General features: G+C 49.8%; 1 protein-coding gene across 2 annotated transcripts in view; it reads right to left on the bottom strand.

Moving 5' to 3' along the window:
* The window catches only part of LOC135811948 (serine-rich adhesin for platelets-like), a 186851-nt gene that overhangs the window by 158242 nt on the left and 5773 nt on the right, over window positions 1-22836 (bottom strand). The window contains exons 2-9 of one of the 2 annotated variants that reach the window (XM_065325228.1): window positions 10984-11040; window positions 10445-10774; window positions 9245-9430; window positions 6897-7016; window positions 6579-6608; window positions 6002-6031; window positions 4081-4110; window positions 3412-3574 (exon numbers count right to left, since the gene is read on the bottom strand). In XM_065325228.1, the coding sequence (XP_065181300.1) occupies window positions 3412-3574; window positions 4081-4110; window positions 6002-6031; window positions 6579-6608; window positions 6897-7016; window positions 9245-9430; window positions 10445-10774; window positions 10984-11040 (946 nt within the window). The remainder of the gene's footprint in view (window positions 1-3411; window positions 3575-4080; window positions 4111-6001; window positions 6032-6578; window positions 6609-6896; window positions 7017-9244; window positions 9431-10444; window positions 10775-10983; window positions 11041-22836) is intronic. The other variant, XM_065325225.1, reaches the window with a different exon arrangement.

Genomic DNA, 22836 nt, shown 5'->3' on the forward strand with positions numbered 1-22836 from the left:
TGTTGGGGGGCAGGATATCCATGGGGACGGTGACAGGAGAGTCCACAGGCAGTGTCCTGTTGAAGTGGAATTGATGACATCAATAAGTTCCATGTACTTGCATTTTTAAAAGAATGAACTCTAATTCTGACGCTCGTCATATAAAACCATTCTGCTCTATCATTTATTCTATGTAACTTCTACTCGCCATGGGTTTTGAGCCCACATGGATCCCTTTCTCCATGTTCTCGTTTTATTGTTTTGTGCAGCTATGTTTGGGAGATTGTGGTAATGAGCATGCCATCAGTGTTGTACTGACCAGATAAACTTCGTGTCTTTTCTTTACTTTCTTGCCAGTGCTTCTTTTCTATTCTACTATAGGCTGTCGAAGTGCCTACGTCACGCTGCCTGAAAACTCGTAGTCACATGTAGTTACAAGCCCAAGTAGTAACAAACAAAAGTCGCGTCACCTGCACTTGTCGTGTTTCCAACGGTCACAGCATCACTTTGACTGGGGCGCGCTGGTGCAGATTGCGACTTCAAAATTTGTTTTACTTCAACAAGTTTCTCCTTGCCTCTCAAGCCATCGTGCAGTGTTTACCTGCTGAGTGTTACCCAGCACCTGAGAGATAGGAGTTATGATTTTCACTTGCCGCTGGACAAGGAAACCAGCCCAGAGTTGGTTGGTCTCAGAACCAAAAGAAATCAGCGATCGCGGCGATAGAAATACCAGAGACACCGATCATTGTTTCTTGGCCGGCGACTACATGTAAAGTCAAACGACAGTACAGGCACAGCAGTGGCCAAGCAAAAAAAATCAGCTAATGCTTCTCCTTCTCTACAAGGCGAAAACTAGAAACTCGGCGACAAGTAGCAGTTTATTTGAAATAAATAGTCTCGCTGGCGCTCTCCTCAGTCAAAAAGATGCTGTAGCTGTGGTCACTGCATAATGCTGCCACTGGAAACACGAAAAGTGCAGGTGACGCGACTTTTGTTTGGCACCACTTGGCCAAGTAACTACGCGTTGTCAAGAAGCTGTGACGTCAGAGTTCGACGGCCTACTACGTCTCTATAATCAAATCGTTAATCCAGTATTCGGCAGTATTCTAGGGTGCTGACATGGGGGTTTGTCTAAGACCATGATTGAGAAATAGATGGTACCAGGTTCAAGTCCTGCCAGGAAGCGGAAGGATTTGTTCCAGCTGTGCTGCGGCCCATAGTCGATAGGAAACTCGTGGCCTGGCACGAGGGAAACATGAATGCAGCAAATGAGCTTTTCGGTCTCGGACCACTTTGGTGGTGGGCCTCCCACCGCTTTAGGAGCTGCTTCTGCACTTTAAATCTTTGAAGGGTGGTGGAGTTCCTACGGATGCTGAAAATTCAGTCTAACTGAGTCTTGAGCGGACCGTGAAATTGATTTCTACGTTTGTTGACAGGGGGTGACTTGGGCCTGTGGAGACTATCCAAAACTGTTATTATTGTTGATGTTATCATTTAACTCGGATGGTGAGCCAATTAAATTATTGTGAAAAGAAGAAGGACAAAATGTTACGAGTTATGAATAACTGTCCACCATTTTGTCGCACTCTCTGACTGTATAAGATCTGGTTACGTTGGTGGGCAGTTAGTCATGACTCGTAACATTTTGTCCTTCTTCTTATCAGGATGTTATCATTGCATGTGTAATATGCACAGACATACCACTCTGCCATACTCCACCATTGAGAAATCAATGTGTTATGCACAGACATACAACTATGCCATACCCCACCATTGGAAAATCAATGTGTTATGCACAGACATACAATTATGCCATACCCCACCATTGGAAAATCAATGTGTTATGCACAGACATACAATTACGCCATACCCCACCATTGGAAAATCAATGTGTTATGCACAGACATACAATTATGCCATACCCCACCATTGGAAAATCAATGCAACTGCGTTTATATAGAATACTTTTTTCTTTTTCTTTTTTTCTATTTCGGACATACTTTTTGTATGTGCAATGACGGAGACTCAATCGATTTAGCCTAAGGCCTGTGGAGAATCCATAAATACAATTGCCGGGCTCCAATTCAAAACGCTATGAAGACAAAACCGGAGCTTTTGCGGTTTTTTGTAATGGAAGAATTCATTATCACCCCGCGGACGTCTGTGTGTGTCGTTTTTACGGGTCAAAATGAGATACATCCCAGTCAAAATGATGCCTAAAGTTTGTTTTCTTCTGCAAAACACGATAAAGGCCATTGCTGCTGCAGTGGAAAGTTCAGGAACTGGAAAAACTGCAGTTCCTGAACTTTCCATAAAACGGATTTACATCGTTTTGAATCGGAGCCCTTCAATTGCAAATGCGATGCAGAGGTGGATCGTACTCAAATCCGAACACAAAAACGGACGCATCGATGTTGATCAAAAATTGCACAGTTTTAATTGATCCTATCGGACTATTGTCAAAGTGAGATGTTGAGACTTGGGCAGTTATTGTAGAAGAAGGTGGCTGCTCCAGACATTGAACCTACTCAGCTTACTCCAGTTCAGCTGATGAGTCAGTGATGACGAGAGGGGAATTCCCCGAAACACTGTGTGTTGAGCAGAGAGTGGTGCTTTCTTGCAGGCTTTCACGAGTGGACCGCCTCACGTACTTCTCATGTGCTCCACACGGCAGTCGTGAGTCAGTCGTCTGGGCAGGAAGCGCAAGTTCAAACGTTTGTAGCAGCCATCTTCTTGGACTATTGCTAGTGCCGAAAAATGGAGAGGATTGAAACACTCCTTCATAGATAGTAGCAGCCTGAAACTTGGGAATCTGAAAAAAATAGATTGTTGTAGGTGACCTTCATGCAAAACAGATTTTTGCCAAAATGTAGGTAACATTCCAATTCTCCATTTCTACCTTGTTCGCTCACACATGATGCAACCAGGCGAAACTGTTTCTGTGCGCATTTCTCTACCGTACAGGGTTTTCTCATTGTAAAGGCAGGGCAACATGTAACTGCTGGTGGCACTTCGGATGTAGGTTATTTCCAGAGCCACTAGCCATGCTTCATATCCTATGAGTGTATACAGCTAAGTAGTGTAAAGTACAGCGCGTACGGCGCGTCCTTTTCTGCTCGTATTGTGGACGCGGTGTCCTGTCTGTAGGTCATACCACACGAACCGTGTATACACATTGCACGTTGTGAAGTCAATCCGTATACACGTTAACTGGCGGACACGAGCTGCACACAAAAACCTAAGTGTGACTTTAGTACACTAAGGCTCTCACATCGCACACAATCTATTGCACTCTGCCATAGGATTATGTGTTTTCCCTGGCTGTGAAATCAAGGTGGGGTGCTCTGGTGGTAATTTACAGTAGAGACCAAGAGCAAACAGTACACAAGCCGCCACACCAGTATAAAGTAAAAATTTATAGTAAGATCCTACCTGTGAACCTTCTTGATCTTGAAGGTGAGAAGGATGGCACATGCCACTGTCACGATGCTTACTACACTAGCAATGCCAACGATAGCTCCAGTTGATACACGCTGCTTTGTAGAATCATCGGCAGTGGAAGGCGGATGCAAGGATCGTGTTCCACTTGACATAGCTGATTTTAAGATGTAGGAGGTAGCGAGTTTGTGTGAAGTAGTCATGGCGTCGTGGGCAGAAGCGCCGATGAAGTGGTAGTTGAACCGTAGGTTGTGACATTTTGGGCCACAAAAGGACATAAACAGAAACGAGGCATTCAGTACGAGATGTCGAGCAGCAACTAGTTACTTCTGACACACTGAGTGGTGTGGTACAGGCATACTGGGCCTACACAGAGTACACACCGAACCTACCATGAAAGACACATACTTTCTTGCTCGCCTAGACGTATACAGCGTGCACACCGAGCCACCATGAAAGACACATACATCTTCGCATGGCTAGAAACAATTCTGCCACATGTTTTTTCTAGTACATGCTGAAGAAAGTTGTTGTCACTGCTCTAATGGTCACTTCTGCACCAGTAGATGCAACACAGTGGTCATAAAGTGTTTTCAAAACCCACTGCAGTGCTTGATGCACTCACTGAAAGTGCAAGGCAAGGAGAAACAGAATAGAACGTACCACTGGTAACAGGAATTGTAGGAGAGACTACTGAATAGAACACAGCAAAATACACGCACACAGATACCAGCGATTTTAGGGTAGCAAAAGGACTGAAACGAAAACGAGGAATTCAGGACCAGAGCTAGAGGTCCGGCAGCAACTAGTTACTTCCGACATGCTCTGTGGTGTGGTACAGACATACTAGCCGTGTCTGCTCTAGGATTGTAGGACAGCCGGGTACACGTGTACCTGGCGCAACCATTTCAACCGGGTCGGAGCCGGGTACACATGTGCCTGGCGCTGTCTCACCAGCCGAGTCACATGCGAGGTCTGTGGATTCGCCTCTTCGCTGGAGGCTCAAAGCAACACCTCAAACGATCAAGCTCAAACTGAGCACTTGCACACACCGGATACTGACTACTTTCACTTCGATGCGTGCCTCTGCATGATCTGTCACACATACAAGCCATGTAGTCAATCCCTTCAAAGTTCGAGCGTGTAAAGTACCAACCGGGTCACAGGTGACCCGGTACTATATTTTCAACCGGGTCCAAGCGCCGTCCAACCGGGTCGATTACCCGGCTCACCCGGCTCTGGAGCAGACACTGACTAGTCGTATACGGAGTACACACCGAGCCTACCATGAAAGACACATACATTTTTGCGCGGCTAGAAACAATTCTGCCACAAGTCTTTCTAGTACATGCTGCAGAAAGTTGTTGTCACTGCTCTAATGGCCATTTCTGCACCAGTAGATGCAACACAGTGGTCATACAGTATTGTTGAAATGAGCGTATCTATAACAAACGAGCGATCGGTTCCACTAACGAGCAAGCTATCGAGCGAGCTAACGAGTTTCATTGATGTGGCAAATATGTTTTTTTGAATATATTTTTCGAAGTTAGATTTTATTCAGCTGGTTCAAATCATCACCGCCGGCATTTGGGATTGCTGCTGCTTCACTTCATTCTGCTGTTTGGTGTCGAGATGTCTTTTCAGCGCCGTCGTTGAGTAGCCTTTGTAAGAATAGACCGTTTGGAAAGATTGCAAAGAGCCCTGGTCTTCGCTGCTTAGCGGGAGAAAATTTCCAAACGACTGAGCGTAACTTTCACTCGAATGGAGAGGTGACCGAAGCATATCCTGCGACAGGTCAGCAGATGCGAAACAAGACATCAGTAGAGTCCACCAAAGCTGCAACGGCAACTGAAACAACTCAAGTGTCGTGCAGACATACAGTCACCGTAACTGCGAGTGATTTTCACTTTGCGCGGGACTGGACTCTCGATCGACCAGGGAGTCGGAAAATATTTTACGACTCCCCAGTCAACATGTACTGTCATGTGTACGGAGTACGGTGTACGGTGTTCGTTAGTGCAAACGAGCTGGCCGCACAAACGAGCCGGGTTTTTGGCGAGCGAGCTAACGAGTATCCGGTGAGATCGTTTCAACACTATCATACAATTAGGGGTGAAACAATTATACCGAGTACTCGAGTACTCGCTCGGTTTTTTCAAAAATAATCGTACTCGGAATAAATCAGAGTACTCGTTCATACATGGTACATGCATTTACTACAGAAATCTGCAGTTTCAGGGCAGCAGTCAGCAGATGGTGATGTGCGGGCTGTGTGGTGAACATTTGTTCACGAGTAGAGAGAGCCCAAATGACCCACCAACCAATATACCCGAGAAAAATGACTGCTACTCCGTAACTCGGTTCAATCAGGGTTGTATCATGTTATTTTAAAGCCCTTGGTGTGCAATTTTTAGGAGATGAAAAATACTCAAATACTCGAATATTCGATCGGAGAAAATCAGAGTACTCGAACTCGGGATCTCAGTGCCAACTTTCACCCCTACATACAATGTTTCAAAACCCATTGCAGTGCTTGATGCACTCACTGAAAGTGCAAGGCAAGGAGAAACAGAATCGAACGTACCACTGGTAACAGGACTTGTAGGAGAGACTACTAAATAGAACACAGCAAAATACACACACATAGATACCAGCGCATTTAGGGTAACAAAAGGACATAAACGAAAACGAGGAATTCAGTACCAGGGGTCGAGCAGCAACTAATTACTTCTAACATGCTCTGTGGTGTGATACAGACAAACTAGTTGTATACAGAGCACACACTGAGACTCCCAAGAAAGACACATACATCTTAGCACGGCTAGTCGTATACGGAGTACACACCGAGACTACCATGAAACACACATCAGTGGCGGATCCAGGATTTGGCCGAAGAGGGGGCCCAAGGTATCCGTCCCGGATGCCCCCTGCCCCCCCCCCCCCCCTGGATCCGCCACTGCACATACATCTTTGCACGGCTAGAAACAATTCTGCCACAAGTCTTTCTAGTACACGTTGCAGAAAGTTGTTGTCACTGCTCTAATGGCCATTTCTGCACCAGTAGATGCAACACAGTGGTCATGCAGTGTTTTCAAAACCCATTGCAGTGCTTGATGCACTCACTGAAAGTGCAAGGCAAGGAGAAACAGAATCGAACGTACCACTGGTAACAGGACTTGTAGGAGAGACTACTAAATAGAACACAGCAAAATACACGCACTTATATACCGACACACAAGCATATGCGTTACACACAGAAAGGCAGAGATGGAAAGAAGCAAGTGAAAACCTAGATTGCAGCTACTAGTGATCCCCATGTGAAGTACACATAGGTTTTGCCATACAGGAGTGTGCACTCAAACATTGCCAGTGACATTAGTGTTCAGCGCCTGTCTCTGTCTCACCCAAGCATGAACCATGGCACAATTCACAACACATCAATGTGAAGTTGTGTGATGCATAGCGCACAAGGCACTTACCCACACACTTGCTCCCTGCCCATATATAGTTTGGTTTACAAATACAGTTGACAGTGCCTTGTCCCATCACGTGATTACAGGATTCAACATTGATGTCATCGGAACATCTAACTCTGCAACCTGGAATGGAAATAGAAGAGAACGGGTGCAAAAAGTGTGCCATTTACCGGTATTATTATAGACCAGCATGTTTGTGTGTTTGCTTGGAACTAGGATAATTCAAGGTCTATTTTAGACGTTAGTTTTATTACGCAAGTCGTCATTGTCGGCAAAAACGGATAGTGAGCGTGAAATTGTGTGCTAGAGTGATCACTATATTTAGATAGGCATAGCAAGTAGGATGTGACCTCCATCACCAGATAGTAACACTTCGAGACACCAATGACCGGTGCACAACTTCACGGCCATTTGAAACCGCTTTCCAACTGTTCTCGTTCGGCAACTCGACAGACCCAGATAAAGCTGGAAAAATAACTCACTGCTTCACACTCTTAAAACCCCGAAAAACCCTCATCACTAGTAGTGTGGAAACGATCTCACCGAGTACTCGTTAGCTCGCTCGCCAGAAACTCGGTTCGTTTGTGCGGCCAGCTCATGTGCACTAACAAACACCGCACCGTAAAATTCCGTAAATAAGCCCACCCTAAATAACGCCCATGTCCGATAATAAGCCCAGTTTTAGGCGGTGTACACTTCAAGTCCGTTTTAGCGCCCATGCCCGAAATAAGCCCAGGGCGTAAAGTGTCGTGCCATTTACTTACCATAGCAAGTGGTTTACCTATCAAATCTGTAATTTATCGCTACATTCTTGGTGACGACCAAATTTCTAGCTGTGGTTTATGTACCTGTACCGCACTCAGTATGAATGGCGGTTCACTAAAACTAGTGGGTTGCTGATAAATTCATCTTCTGTAGATTGCGTCGGAAATAACGTCCATGCCCAAATATACGCCCGGTTTTTGACGCTCTGCAAAGTATATGCCCGGGGCTTATTAACGGAATTTTACGGTACTCCGTACACATGGCGGAATATATCGACCGGGGAGTCGTAAATATTTTACGACTCCCTGGTACGAAGAGTCCAGTCCCACGCAAAAAGAAAATCACTCGCAGTTACAGTGACCGTATGCCTGCACAACGCGAATGTGTTTCAGTTGTCGTTGCAGCTTTGGTGGCCTCCACTGATGTCTTGTTCCGCATCTGCTGATCTGTCGCAGGACATGCTTCTGTCAACTTTCCATTCGAGTGAAAGTTACTCCCAGTCATTTGGAAGTTTTCTCGCGCGATGCAGCGAAGAACATGGCTACTTGCAATCGTTGCAAAACGGTCTATTCTTACACAGGCTGCTCAACGACTGCGCTGAAACGACATCTCGGCACCAAACAGTAGTCCGAAGTGAAGCAGAAGCAACCCCAAATACCAGCAGTGATAATTATTTGAACCAGCTGAATTGAATAAGAAATCGAGATTAGAAAAAAATACGTAAAAAATCATATTGCCACATCAATGAAACTCGTTAGCTCTCTCGATAGCTTGCTCGTTAGTGGAACTGTTCGCTGGTTTGATAACCCCTTTAGCGCAAGCGTCGTACTGGTACGACGCACATGAGTTGCATGCCCCACGGCCGTGGTACTAGTACGACGCGCGCTGTACACTGTACAGTGAACCTGCATCTCATAGTCGTGGGGTCCGTGTTGAGTCCATAGCGACTTATTCAAACTATCGTAACTCACTCAATACTTGGTCGATTCTCACAATCGAAACCTGTATCTGCATGTGAAAACTCTCAGTTGGCGATAGAAACAATCGCCAATGCGTTACGACTACCGGTTGTTGAGATATGCGACTCGACACGGCAAATTTCACCTAGATTTTTTCGTGCAGTCTGCAGAACGCGTATTTTCCATTGTGGATCATTTTTGCGCTACTTGCTGCCATGGAAACAGGATTCAAATGATGGTAGTAGATCCCGTGAGTCTTGACAAAACATTTGAGCTCGATACGAGCAAGGAGACCGAAATGGCAGCTGAATATTTGACCCCGGTTAGTCTTGGCCGTACACGAGTCTGTCGAGCAAGTTGATGAAGTTTGCCAGACTGTAGCACGGGGTTTTGGTTTTGCTCCGAGCTGGGTTAGCCACCCGTTTGTTTCTCGGCTCAAGACCTTTCCAGGAAGCTCAAGATCGTGGAATTCGTCCAACGGAAGGTAAAGTTATCGATCCTTGAACAGGTAGTACTTTCATGGGAAAATACGATTTTTACAGGTGTTGACGTTTGGTCGCGTTCAGGTAGCGTTGTGCTAAAGATACGCTTGTTTCAACACCAATAATAACTAGTGTACCGACTTACGTTCACATGCTGGTGGTCTTGGGTTCCATACTCCGCCACTCTGGCATGTAGAATAGGTCACATCCAGACTGGTGTTAGCAAGAAACCCAGCTTGACACCTTATTGATATATTCGTACCAATCGCCCTGCTAAAATCAGTAATGGGTTTGAAGTTGTGTTTTGCAAAAATGAGATCTGGACAAAGTTCTGGAAACAAAGAAGAGAACATTCAAGCCGGTTGTAGGTTTTGTGGTAACAAGTCTTCAGTGTACAATAATGGATAGAGTGAAGACTTGAGAAATAAACCATGATCGGAATTTCAAAATTTGGGACTTGATGGAGAGTTGCAAAGTATTAGGAAATTAGACCAGGTGCCTCGTACTGCTCTTTTTCTCTCCGAAACTCAACACTTGCTAATCAGATGCGAAAGAAAGAAAAAACTCATCAGTCACACCTCCAGGACTCGAACCAGGGATCTTCGCGAGCAAGGTCCCTGGTTCGAGTTAGTCCCATATAGTCCCATATTAGCTGCAGTATGTGAAAGTGAACAAGCGCCCTACATCAGAGCATCCGGCCACGAGTCCGTGTATGGAAGGTGTGGGGGAAAGCATACGGGGTGCAGTGACAGACGTACAACCAGCATGCAACACAGAGTGTGCATAAACCATGAGCGGAAATCACGTATTAATCATGCCGAAATGTGAATATAGGTCATGCACAAGTGCTACCAAACTAGGCTATTGTTCCTTCGAATATAAATACTCCAACATAGTCGGAGACCAGGTTCTAGATGCGCCTATGAAAGGATATTCGGGACGAGAAAAAGTGGTCGGATCGATAAGGTTGTCAGAGACTCAAGTTTCACTGTGCAGGAATTTAGTGTTATTTTGTATCACGCATGTGCAATAGTCAGGTGTACACACACACACACGCATGTGCAATAGTCAGGTGTACACACACACATGTGCAATAGTCAGGTGTACACACACACACATGTGCAATAGTCAGGTGTACACACACACACACACACACACATGTGAAATAGTCAGGTGCACACACACACACATGTGTATATACACGTAATACTGCGAGTGAGACACAAAGCTAATAAATCATTTCTCAATTTCATTCTCCTTTCTACTCCAGTAACCATGCTGTACAGTACACAGTCAGTTATTGAGAGATTATAGCACAGAAAATAGGAAATGGTTTCAAACTTACCTACAATGTTGAGTTGATACGTTTGTGTTGAGTTGTGATCCACTGTTCTGCAATGGTACAGTCCAGTGTATGAAGTGTCCAGTATAGGATGTACTGTGCTGTTCAAAAATGCGGTAGCAGGTGCAGTGACAACTGCTGTGAAGGCACCTGTCTCACCCAACAGTAGACTACCATCAGTCTTCTCTAGTCGAATGAATGGTCCTGATCCACTGATCACAACACATACAGGTAAGTAACTGGTAACATTGGCTGTAGGTTGTCCATCACCAAATGTCACCCTGTATGGTGCTAACTGTCGTGTACCAGCAGCATTTAGACTGACATGTTGACCTGTATGAAGGTACACATGTGGAACAGTGTGACAATGCTAACTCAATACATCACTACCAGCAATGACAATGACCTGACAATACTATCACAATGCTGCAGTTGCATTAGCCTGCACACAAACATCAGGGAAGCAAACAACATTGACATCTGACACACATGAAAATAATGGCATTGCCAGAACCAAATTCATCCACCATAATATATCTTACCATCGCAGCCTGTCAGCAACAGGGGACAGAAGAGAAACAAGCAGCCAATCAGGACACCTTCAGAGTGGGACACACAAAGAGAAAATGAGAACAGAGATCTAAATTTTAAAAATGACACTAATGTTGGGTATGACTAGTATGGAAAGGACGGGAAGCTAAATGAATTGCACACAAAACTAAAAACATTGCACCCTTTGTTGGGTATGAGTATGGAAAGGACAGGAAGCTAAATGAAATGTGGAAGGCTATTGTATGGTAACTGTTTAAGGGGTAACCGGGTAACTATTTAGACTCAGCTCAGGGGTGTCGGAACGTAATTTAGTGTGCTACGGTCAGCTATCTGAAGTACAATTTACACGTGAGGGAGGGGTGGCGGAGCCGAAATGTTTGGAAATTTAGAGCCCAAATCAGCACATTTTATTGATTCACGGGGTGCTTGCGGCGGTTCTACGTCACTTAGGAGCGGGACATTTCGACGAGCGTCAGTTCGAAGAGGTCATATCGTCGTTAACCGTCTCGTTGCGGACACATTTCGAAACCCATCACTTCGCTGCCACGACAACTCATCGCACGTCAACTGGGACCCGGGAAGTTCGGACCCCCGACGTTTCGAAGCGCCATTGCAATGTTCCCACAGCTGAACAGCTACAGACCGACTGCTTCAAAGTACAATACAGTATAGTGTAGTATTGTATAGGTATGTTGTACATCAATGCAGTGACAGACTCACAGTCAAACCAAATTATTATAACAATGGCAGTTCTGTATCACGGAGAGTTGCAGTTCCACTTTCGGCGAAGAGAGAGAGAGAGAGAGAGAGAGAAGAGAGAAGAGAGAGAGAGAGAGAGAGAGAGAGAGAGAGAGAGAGAGAGAGAGAGAGAGAGAGAGAGAGAGAGAGAGAGAGAGAGAGAGAGAGAGAGAGAGAGAGAGAGAGAGAGAGAGAGAGAGAGAGAGAGAGAGAGAGAGAGAGAGAGAGAGAGAGAGAGAGAGAGAGAGAGAGAGAGAGAGAGAGAGAGAGAGAGAGAGAGAGAGAGAGAGAGAGAGAGAGAGAGAGAGAAGAGAGAGAGAGAGAGAGAGAGAGAGAGAGAGAGAGAGAGAGAGAGAGAGAGAGAGAGAGAGAGAGAGAGAGAGAGAGAGAGAGAGAGAGAGAGAGAGAGAGAGAGAGAGAGGAGATAGTCTCAGTGTCAGTATCTAGAAGAAGCTTTTAAGTAAGAAGGCATGTAAGCCATCAGCAAACATAATCACAAACCAAACACCAGTGTGAGAGAGAGAGAGAGAGAGAGAGAGAGAGAGAGAGAGAGAGAGAGAGAGAGAGAGAGAGAGAGAGAGAGAGTGCTAGTCTCAGTGTCAGTATCTAGAAGAAGCTTTTAAGTAAGAAGGCATGTAAGCGTTTCAATGCGTTGCCCGATGGGAGGTGTACCACGGCTTCCTGCGATACAGCGTTGGTTGCAGACGTCACAATGTGGTGACTGGAGTCTTGGGAGGATTTGGCTTTCTCCTTCATGTCCGTGAGCGCCTTCACAACCTCAGCTCTGGTTGCATCTGGAGCGCGATTGTGGCTCCCAACATAAGCTACTATCAATCCGGCGTCTGTCCTCAATCGTCCGTTACATGCAAACTCGTCGCGGCTCTCGCATTTCCAGTAGACAATCTCGTCTCGACCTCGCTTGTCCTGCACGTATCCATAGCCGGATTTAACCAGCTTCGGTCTTCCTCGGCTCGTGATGCCAACATAGTCGGGTTGTTCCTCAGCCATCGTCGACCTCGACAAGAATCTGTGGTAATTAGTCTGGTGCCATTGCTTTTGAAGGACGAAGGTGTAAAGTTCAAACCAGGGAGTCGTGAAATGAACAGGCGAAAAGAGGTGCGATTCTTCTCCCAGCAAAAGCCATTGCTTTTGAAGGACAAAGGTGTAGAGTTATAACCAGGGAGTCGTGAAATGAACAGGCGAAAAGTTCAAACCAGGGAGTCGTGAAATGAACAGGCGAAAAGAAGTGTGATTTTTCTCCCAGCAAAAGCGGGTGTGACGACGAAATGAACAGGCGATGTCGTGGCCATTCTCCGAACTGGTTCTCGTCGAATCGTCTGGCGCCGAATTTGACACACTCCGAAGTGTCCCCGTTCCTAACTGACTGTCTTCGAAATGACCGCTTCGAAATGTCGCGCGACGAGACGTCACGCTCCGAAGTGACGGGACACCCTTGCGGCAAATAGTGGTACGGTCAATACCGTAGTGACCGTTGCGTGTCCGACGCCCCTGCAGCTATTTAGTTTCAGCTATACGGCACCAACCCGAAATGCCGAAATTAAAACGCTGATGAAAATTTTCAAATCGGCTTTGGTGATGTAGTAGCATTGACCGCGTGCCGAAAAATAAATTGCTGTTAACCCATTCAGCGCTACTGGGCCTTGCCTATGGTACTCTGCATATAAAATGCTAAAAACAGGGCCAATAGCAAGTTCTAAAACTGCAGGGTTCTGGCAACTGGGGTCCTCAAATATTTTGGAAATGATTGCCAAGACTATCAACCACAGGGTGACAGAATCGATACAGTCCCCAAAACGAATAGCGCCTCACAACAGGGGACGCAAGTTTGCTCAAATTGCGTGAAATACGCCAAATGCGTGAAATTGCAGCTGAAAGATCGCTGAAAAGAGAAGAAAAAAAGACGCATAGTGTTTCCAAGCGGGATTCGTACCAACGACCTATCGTACAAGAGGCAGGATCATGATCCAACTGACTAACAGTGCTTTTACACACCAGCCAGTGCCAGAAATCACTATATATCCCATGACGTCTATAGACGTCATCCCGCGCATGGGCAGCGTTCAATGGGTTAAAATGTCAAAAATCATGAAATGCCGGAATTTTGTCTATGCACAGTAACATTTCTAAAATTGGTCCGTGGAGCCAGATCCCAAGCTGAACCCCCAAGCTGGACCCCAAGCTGGAAACCAAGCTGGATACCAAGCTGGATACCAAGCTGGATACCAAGCCAGATCCGAAGCTGGACCCCCAAGCTGGAAACCAAGCTGGAAACCAAGCCGGATACCAAGCCGGATACCAAGCCGGATCCCAAGCAAGATCCCAAGACGGACCCCAAACCGGACCCCAAGCCGGATCCCAGGCCGGATCCCGGATCCCAAGCAGGATCCCAAGCCGATTACCAAGCCAGATCTCAAGCCGCATCCCAAGCCGCATCCCAAGCCGGACCCCAAGCCGCATACCGAACCGGATCCCAAGCCGGATCCAAATCCGCATCCCAAGCCGCATCCCACTGATGCCGGCAAGGTCAAGAAAGGCAGACCTTAGTGTGGCCTTCACCAGAGCAGCTATTGGACAACATCAAGAGAATAATAATAATAATATTCTCGGGATCCGCGTCGGCATCGCTTGAATGTTCAGAAACACACAAACTAGCCTTCGCATCCGCAGGCCACCACTATGCCTGTTCACCTTAGTTGCGGATGCAGACCTCACAAGTGAGTCAGGGGAGAGGAGGTTAATCTCTCAACCAATCGGGCGTGTAACAGCCCATAACCCTGTAAACTGCGTCCTTGTTACTCTCACTCCGAGCTGTGAGTACCCAGTTGACCGTGGGTATCGGCACAGTTCAACACGCGTAATAAAAAGTCTTTTTACGCGCTCCCTGCTACCAGCGCGGGTCTTGAAATCGGGACCTGATGATTCGCAGGCAGGCCTGCAAACCAATCGGCCATATGCGTTGGTCCTCAAGAGAATAGCAACCGAAAGGGAGGTAAAACTGTCACTTGTGGAGTTTGCCTTGAAAAGTAGAATGTTTGCTTAAACCGCAAGAAGTGCAAGCAAAAACTGTAGATCTACCTATGGTTGGTGATTACTTGTACGAGATGTGTTCAAGTTCACGCACTAGCGCTAGTTCGATAAGCGGGGTGCAGTATACTCGCAATGTTGATAAGGTGAACGTGTACCTATCGAGTTTACAATTAGAGCAACACGCAGGTAAAGACGCTGATCGCGTACCGGCACACGGCCCTGTCCCGAGCGGGCACCATATGCAGCAAAAAGAAAATCCGAAGTATCTCGACACGGGCAAAGGTGTTATATCTTTTGAACTCGTCAGCTTCAGCCGTGGTCGCAGCCATTGTTTCGCAGCCATCATCGCAGCCATTTTGTCGCAGACGTGGTCCCAGCCATTTTCGCAGAAGTGGTCGCAGACATTTTTTCGCAGAAGTGGTCACGGTCATTTTCGCAGCCGTGGTCGCAGTCATTTTCGCAGCCGTGGTCGCAGCCATTATTGCAGCCGTGTCGCAGCCATTTTCGCAGCCGTGGTCGCAGCCATTTTGTCGCAGCCGCGGTCGCAGCCATTTTTGCAGCCGTGGTCGCAGCCATTATTTCGCAGCCGTCGTCGCAGTAATTTTCGCAGCGGTGGTCGCAGCCTTTTTCGCAGCCGTGGTTGCAGCCATTTTTTCGGAGCCGTGGTCGCACCCATTTTTTTCGCAGCCGTGGTCGCAGCCATTTTCGCTGCCACTTTCTGTGTCGCAGTCATCGTCGCAGTCTGTGACGCCTCCGTTGTCACAACCGTTTTCTGTGTCGCAGCCATCGTCTCAGTCTGTCCCGCCTCCGTTGTCGCAACCGTTTTCTGTGTCGCAGTCGTCGTCTCAGTCTGTGCCTCCTCCGTTGTCACAACCGGTTTCTGTGTAGCAGTTATCGTCGCAGTCTGTGCCGCCTCCGTTGTCGCAACCGTTTTCTGTGTTGCAGTCATCGTCGCAGTGCCGCCTCCGTTGTCACAACCATGTTCTGTGTCACAGTCGTCGGTGCAGTCTGTGCCCCCTCCGTTGGCACAACCGTTTTCTGTGTCGCAGTCGTCGTGGCAGTCTGTCCCGCCACCGATGTAACAACCATTTTCTGTGTCGCAGTCTGTGCCGCCTCCGTTGTCGCAACCGTTTTCTGTGTTGCAGTCATCGTCGCAGTCTGCGCCGCCTCCGTTGTCACAACCGTTTTCTGTGTCGCAGTCGTCGTCTCAGTCCGTGCCTCCTCCGTTGTCGCAACCGTTTTCTATGTCACGGTCATCGTCGCAGTCTGTGCCGCCTCCATTGTCGCAATCGTTTTCTGTGTTGCAGTCATCGTCGCAGTCTGCGCCACCTCCGTTGTCACAACCATTTTCTGTGTCACAGACGTCGGCGCAGTCTGTGCCCCTTCCATTGGCACAACCGTTTTCTGTGTCGCAGTCGTCGTGGCAGTCTGTGCCGCCTCCGATGTAACAACCATTTTCTGTGTCGCAGTCGTCGTCGCAGTCTGTGCCGCGTCCGTTGTCACAACCGTTTTCTGTGTCGCAGTCGTCGTCGCAGTCTGTGCCGCCTCCGTTGTCACAACCGTTTCTGTGTCGCAGTCTGTGACGCCTCCGTTGTCGCATTTGCTGCCTACATGTATGTCACAACCGCTGTTTGCAACGCAGACATTTTTTCGCAGCCTTCGTCTCAGCCATTTTCGCAGCCGTCGTCGCAGCCATTTTTTTCGCAGCCGTGGTCGCGGCCACTTTCGCCAGCTGTGGTCACAGCCCTTTTCGCAGTCGTTGTCTCGAACATTTTTTCGCAGCCGTGGTCGCAGTCATTTTCGCAGCCTTGGTCGCAGCCATTGTTTCGCAGCCGTCGTCGCAGCAATTTTGTCGCAGCCGTGGTCGCAGCCATTTTCGGAGCCGTGGTCGCAGCCATTTTTTCGCAGCCGTGGTCGCAGTCATTTTCGCAGCCTTGGTCGCAGCTATTTTCGCAGCCGTGGTAGCAGCAATTTTTGCAGCCGTGGTCGCAGCCATTTTCGCAGCCGTGGTCGAAGCTATTTTTCGCAGCCGTGGTCGCAGCCATTTTCGCGGCCGTAGTCGTAACCATTTTCGCAGCCGTGGTCGCAGCCATTTTCGCAGCCGTGGTCGAAGCCATTATCGATACGCAACTACTGCCTGCATCGCATTCATTTTCAAAGGCGTTATTTGTGCTCAGTCGTTGTCTGTGTCGCAACCGCTGCCGTGGTCGCAGCCATTGTTTCGCAGCCAGCGTCGCAGCCATTATGTCGCAGCCATTTTCGCAGCCGCGGTCGCAGCCATTGTTTCGCAGCCGTCATCGCAGCCATTTTTGCAGCAGTGTCGCAGCCATTTTTGCAGCCGTGGTCTCAGCCATTTTTACGCAGCCGTCTACGCAGCCATTTTCGCAGTCGTGGTCGCAGCCGTATTACGCAGCCGTGGTTGCAGCCATTTTCGCAGCCATGTTTGCAGCCATTTTTTAGAAGCCGTGGTCGAAGCCATTTTTCGCAGCCATTTTGTCGCAGCCGTGGTCGCAGCCATTTTGCAGCCGTGGTCGCAGCCATTTTCGCAGCCGTGGTCGCAGCCATTTTTCGCAGCCGTGGTCGCAGCTATTTTCGCAGCCGTAGTCGCAGCTATTTTCGCAGCCGTGGTCGCAGCCATTTTCGCAGCCATGGTCGCAGCCATAAATCGATACGCAACTACTTTCTGCGTCGCAGTCATTTTTACAGCCGTTATTTGTGCTCAGTCGTTTGTGTCGCAACCGCAGCCGTGGTCGCAGCCATTGTTTCGCAGCCGTCGTCGCAGCCATTTTGTCGCAGCCGTGGTCGCAGCCATTTTCGCAGCCGTGGTCGCAGCCATTGTTTCGCAGCCGTCGTCGCAGCCATTTACGCAGTCGTGGCCGCACCCATTTTTTCGCAGCCATGGTCGCAGCCATTTTCGCGGCCGTGTCGCAGCCATTATCGATACGCAACTGCTGCCTGCGTTAAAGTCATTTTCACAGGCGTTATTTGTGCTCAGTCGTTGTCTGTGTCGCAACCGCAGCCGTGATCGCAGCCATTGTTTCGCAGCCGTCGTCGCAGCCATTTTGTCGCAGCCGTGGTCGCAGCCATTTTCGCAGACGTGGTCGCAGCCATTGTTTCGCAGCCGTCGTCGCAGACATTTTCGCAGCCGTGGTCGCACCCATTTTTTCGCAGCCATGGTCGCAGCCATTTTCGCGGCCGTGTCGCAGCCATTTTCGCAGCCGTGGTCCCAGCCATTTTTCGCAGCCGTCGACGTAGACATTTTCGTAGTCGTCGTCGCAGCCATTTTGTCGCAGCCGTGGTCGCAGCCATTTTCGCAGCCGTGGTCGCAGCCATTGTTTCGCAGCCGTCGTCGCAGCCATTTTCGCAGCCGTGTTTCGCAGCCGTCGTCGCACCCATTTTGTCGCAGCTGTGGTCGCAGCCATTGTTTCGCAGCCGTCGTCGCAGCCATTTTCGCAGCCGTGGTCGCACCCATTTTTTCGCAGCCATGGTCGCAGCCATTTTCGCGGCCGTGTCACAGCCATTTTCGCAGCCGTGGTCCCAGCCATTTTTTCGCAGCCGTCAACATAGCCATTTTCGTAGTCCTGGTCGCAGCCATATTACGCAGCCGTGGTTGCAGCCATTTTCACAGCCGTGGTTGCAGCCATTTTTTAGAAGCCGTGGCCGCAGCCATTTTTCGCAGCTGTGGTCGCAGCCATTTTGTTCGCAGCCGTGGTCGCAGCCATTTTCGCAGCCGTGGTCGCAGCTCTTTTCGCGGCCGTAGTCGCAGCTATTTTTGCAGCCGTGGTCGCAGCCATTTTCGCAGCCATTATCGATACGCAACTACTCCCTGCGTCGCAGTCATTTTTACAGCCGTTATTTGTGCTCAGTCGTTGTCTGTGTCGCAACCGCAGCCGTCGTCGCAGCCATTGTTTCGCAGCCGTCATCGCAGCCGTTTTCGTAGTCGTGGTCGCAGCCATATTACGCAGCTGTGGATGCAGCCATTTTCACAGCCGTGGTTGCAGCCATTTTTTAGAAGCCGTGGTCGCAGCCATTTTTCGCAGCCGTGGTCGCAGTCATTTTTTTCGCAGCCGTGGTCGCAGCCATTTTCGCAGCCGTGGTCGCAGCCATTATCGCAGCCGAGGTCGCAGCCATTTTCGCAGCCGTTGTCGCAAACATTTTTTCGCAGCCGTGGTCGCAGTCATTTTCGCAGCCGTGATCGCAGCCCATTTTTCCCAGCTGTGGTCGCAGCCATTTTTGCAGCCGTGGTCGTAGCTATTTTCGCAGCCGTGGCCGCAGCCATTGTTTCGCAGCCGTCGTCGCAACCATTTTGTCGCAGCCGTGGTCGCAGCCATTTTCGCAGCCGTGATCGCAGCAATTGTTTCGCAGCCGTCGTCGCAGCCATTTTCACAGCCGTGGTCACACCCAATTTTTCGCAGCCATTTTCGCAGCCGTGGTCCAAGCCATTTTTTCGCAGCCGTCGACGCAGCCATTTTCGTAGTCGTGGTCGCAGCGATATTACGCAGCCGTGGTTGCAGCCATTTTCGCAGCCGTGGTTGCAGCCATTTTTTAGAAGCCGTTGTCGCAGCCATTATTTCGCAGCCGTGGTCGCAGCCATATTTTCGCAGCCGTGGTCACAGCAATTTTCGCATCCGTGGTCGCAGCCATTATCGCAGCCGTGGTCGCAGCCATTTTCGCAGCTGGTGTCGCAAACATTTTTTCGCAGCCGTGGTCGCAGTCATTTTCGCAGCCGTGATCGCAGCCCATTTTCGCAGCTGTGGTCGCAGCCATTCTCGCAGCTGTGGTCGCAGCACTTTTCGCAGCCGTTGTCGCAGCCATTATCGATACGCATCGATATCATTTTCACAGGCGTTATTTGTGCTCAGTCGTTGTCTGTGTCGCAACCGCAGCCGTGGTCGCAGCCATTGTTTCTCAGATGTCGTCGCAGCCATTTTGTCGCAGCCGTGGTCGCAGTCATTTTTGCAGCCGTGATCGCAGCCCATTTTTCGCAGCTGTGGTCGCAGCCATTTTCGCAGCTGTGGTCGCAGCCATTTTCGCAGCCGTTGTCGCAGCCATTATCGATACGCAACTGCTGCCTGCGTTAAAGTCATTTTCACAGGCGTTATTTGTGCTCAGTCGTTGTCTGTGTCGCAACCGCAGCCGTGATCGCAGCCATTGTTTCGCAGCCGTCGTCGCAGCCATTTTGTCGCAGCCGTGGTCGCAGCCATTTTCGCAGACGTGGTCGCAGCCATTGTTTCGCAGCCGTCGTCGCAGACATTTTCGCAGCCGTGGTCGCACCCATTTTTTCGCAGCCATGGTCGCAGCCATTTTCGCGGCCGTGTCGCAGCCATTTTCGCAGCCGTGGTCCCAGCCATTTTTTCGCAGCCGTCGACGTAGACATTTTCGTAGTCGTCGTCGCAGCCATTTTGTCGCAGCCGTGGTCGCAGCCATTTTCGCAGCCGTGGTCGCAGCCATTGTTTCGCAGCCGTCGTCGCAGCCATTTTCGCAGCCGTGTTTCGCAGCCGTCGTCGCAGCCATTTTGTCGCAGCTGTGGTCGCAGCCATTGTTTCGCAGCCGTCGTCGCAGCCATTTTCGCAGCCGTGGTCGCACCCATTTTTTCGCAGCCATGGTCGCAGCCATTTTCGCGGCCGTGTCACAGCCATTTTCGCAGCCGTGGTCCCAGCCATTTTTTCGCAGCCGTCGTCATAGCCATTTTCGTAGTCCTGGTCGCAGCCATATTACGCAGCCGTGGTTGCAGCCATTTTCACAGCCGTGGTTGCAGCCATTTTTTAGAAGCCGTGGCCGCAGCCATTTTTCGCAGCTGTGGTCGCAGCCATTTTGTTCGCAGCCGTGGTCGCAGCCATTTTCGCAGCCGTGGTCGCAGCTCTTTTCGCGGCCGTAGTCGCAGCTATTTTCGCAGCCGTGGTCGCAGCCATTTTCGCAGCCATTATCGATACGCAACTACTCCCTGCGTCGCAGTCATTTTTACAGCCGTTATTTGTGCTCAGTCGTTGTCTGTGTCGCAACCGCAGCCGTCGTCGCAGCCATTGTTTCGCAGCCGTCGTCGCAGCCGTTTTCGTAGTCGTGGTCGCAGCCATATTACGCAGCTGTGGATGCAGCCATTTTCACAGCCGTGGTTGCAGCCATTTTTTAGAAGCCGTGGTCGCAGCCATTTTTCGCAGCCGTGGTCGCAGTCATTTTTTTCGCAGCCGTGGTCGCAGCCATTTTCGCAGCCGTGGTCGCAGCCATTATCGCAGCCGAGGTCGCAGCCATTTTCGCAGCCGTTGTCGCAAACATTTTTTCGCAGCCGTGGTCGCAGTCATTTTCGCAGCCGTGATCGCAGCCCATTTTTCCCAGCTGTGGTCGCAGCCATTTTTGCAGCCGTGGTCGTAGCTATTTTCGCAGCCGTGGCCGCAGCCATTGTTTCGCAGCCGTCGTCGCAACCATTTTGTCGCAGCCGTGGTCGCAGCCATTTTCGCAGCCGTGATCGCAGCAATTGTTTCGCAGCCGTCGTCGCAGCCATTTTCACAGCCGTGGTCGCACCCAATTTTTCGCAGCCATTTTCGCAGCCGTGGTCCAAGCCATTTTTTCGCAGCCGTCGACGCAGCCATTTTCGTAGTCGTGGTCGCAGCGATATTACGCAGCCGTGGTTGCAGCCATTTTCGCAGCCGTGGTTGCAGCCATTTTTTAGAAGCCGTTGTCGCAGCCATTTTTTCGCAGCCGTGGTCGCAGCCATATTTTCGCAGCCGTGGTCACAGCAATTTTCGCATCCGTGGTCGCAGCCATTATCGCAGCCGTGGTCGCAGCCATTTTCGCAGCCGTGGTCGCAGCCATTTTCGCAGCCGTCGTCGCAGCCATTTTGTCGCAGTCTGTGCCGCCTCCGTTGTCGCCACCAGTTTCTGTGTAGCAGTTATCGTCGCAGTCTGTGCCGCCTTCGTTGTCGCAACCGTTTTCTGTGTCGCAGTCATCGTCGCAGTCTGTGCCACCTCCGTTGTCCCAACCGTTTTCTGTGTCGCAGTCGTCGTCGCAGTCTGTGCCGCCTCCGTTGTCAGAACCATATTCTGTGTCGCAGTCATCGTCGCAGTCTGTGCCGCCTCCGTTGTCACAACCGTTTTCTGTGTCGCAGTCGTCGTGGCAGTCTGTGCCGCCTCTGTTCTCGGCACCATTTTCTGTGTCGCAGTCGTCGTCGCAGTCTGTGCCGCCTCCGTTGTCACAACCGTTTCTGTGTCGCAGTCGTCGTGGCAGTCTGTGCCGCCTCTGTTCTCGGCACCATTTTCTGTGTCGCAGTCGTCGTTGCAGTCTGTGCCGCCTCCGTTGTCACATTTGCTGCCTACATGTATGTCACAACCGCTGTTTGCAACGCAGACATTTTTTTCGCAGCCGTCGTCGACGCCATTTTTTCGCAGCCTTCGTCGCAGCCATTTTCGCAGCTTTTTTTCGCAGCCGTGGTCGCAGCCATTTTCGCAGCCGTTGTCGCAAACATTTTACCGCAGCCGTGGTCGCAGTCATTTTCGCAGCCGTGGTCGCAGCCCTTTTTTCGCAACCGTGGGCGCAGCCATTTTTGCAGCCCTGGTCGTAGCCATTTTCGCAGCCGTGGTCGCAGCCATTATTTCGCAGCCGTGGTCGCAGCCATTATGTCGCAGCCGTGGTCGCAGCCATTTTCGCAGCCGTGGTCGCAGCCATTTTTCCCAGCCGTGTTCGCAGTCATTTTTGCAGCCGTGGTCACAGCTATTTTCGCAGCCGTGGTAGCAGCCATTTTTGTAGCGGTGGTCGCAGCTATTTTCGCAGCCGTGGTCGGAGCCATTTTTCGCAGCCGTGGTCGCAGACATTTTCGCGGCCGTAGTCGCAGCCATTTTCGCAGGAGTGGTTGCAGCTATTTTCGCAGCCGTGGTCGCAGCAATTTTCGCAGCCGTGGTCACAGCCATTTTCGCAGCCGTTGTCGCAGCCATTATCGATACGCAACTGCTGCCTGCGTCGCAGTCATTTTCACAGCCTTTATTTGTGCTCAGTCGTTGTCTGTGTCGCAACCGCAGCCGTGGTCGCAGCCATTGTTTCGCAGTCGTCGCCGCAGCCATTTTGTC

This window comes from Sycon ciliatum, chromosome 3, assembly GCF_964019385.1.
Source record: "Sycon ciliatum chromosome 3, ocSycCili1.1, whole genome shotgun sequence".
Classification (NCBI taxonomy): domain Eukaryota; kingdom Metazoa; phylum Porifera; class Calcarea; order Leucosolenida; family Sycettidae; genus Sycon; species Sycon ciliatum.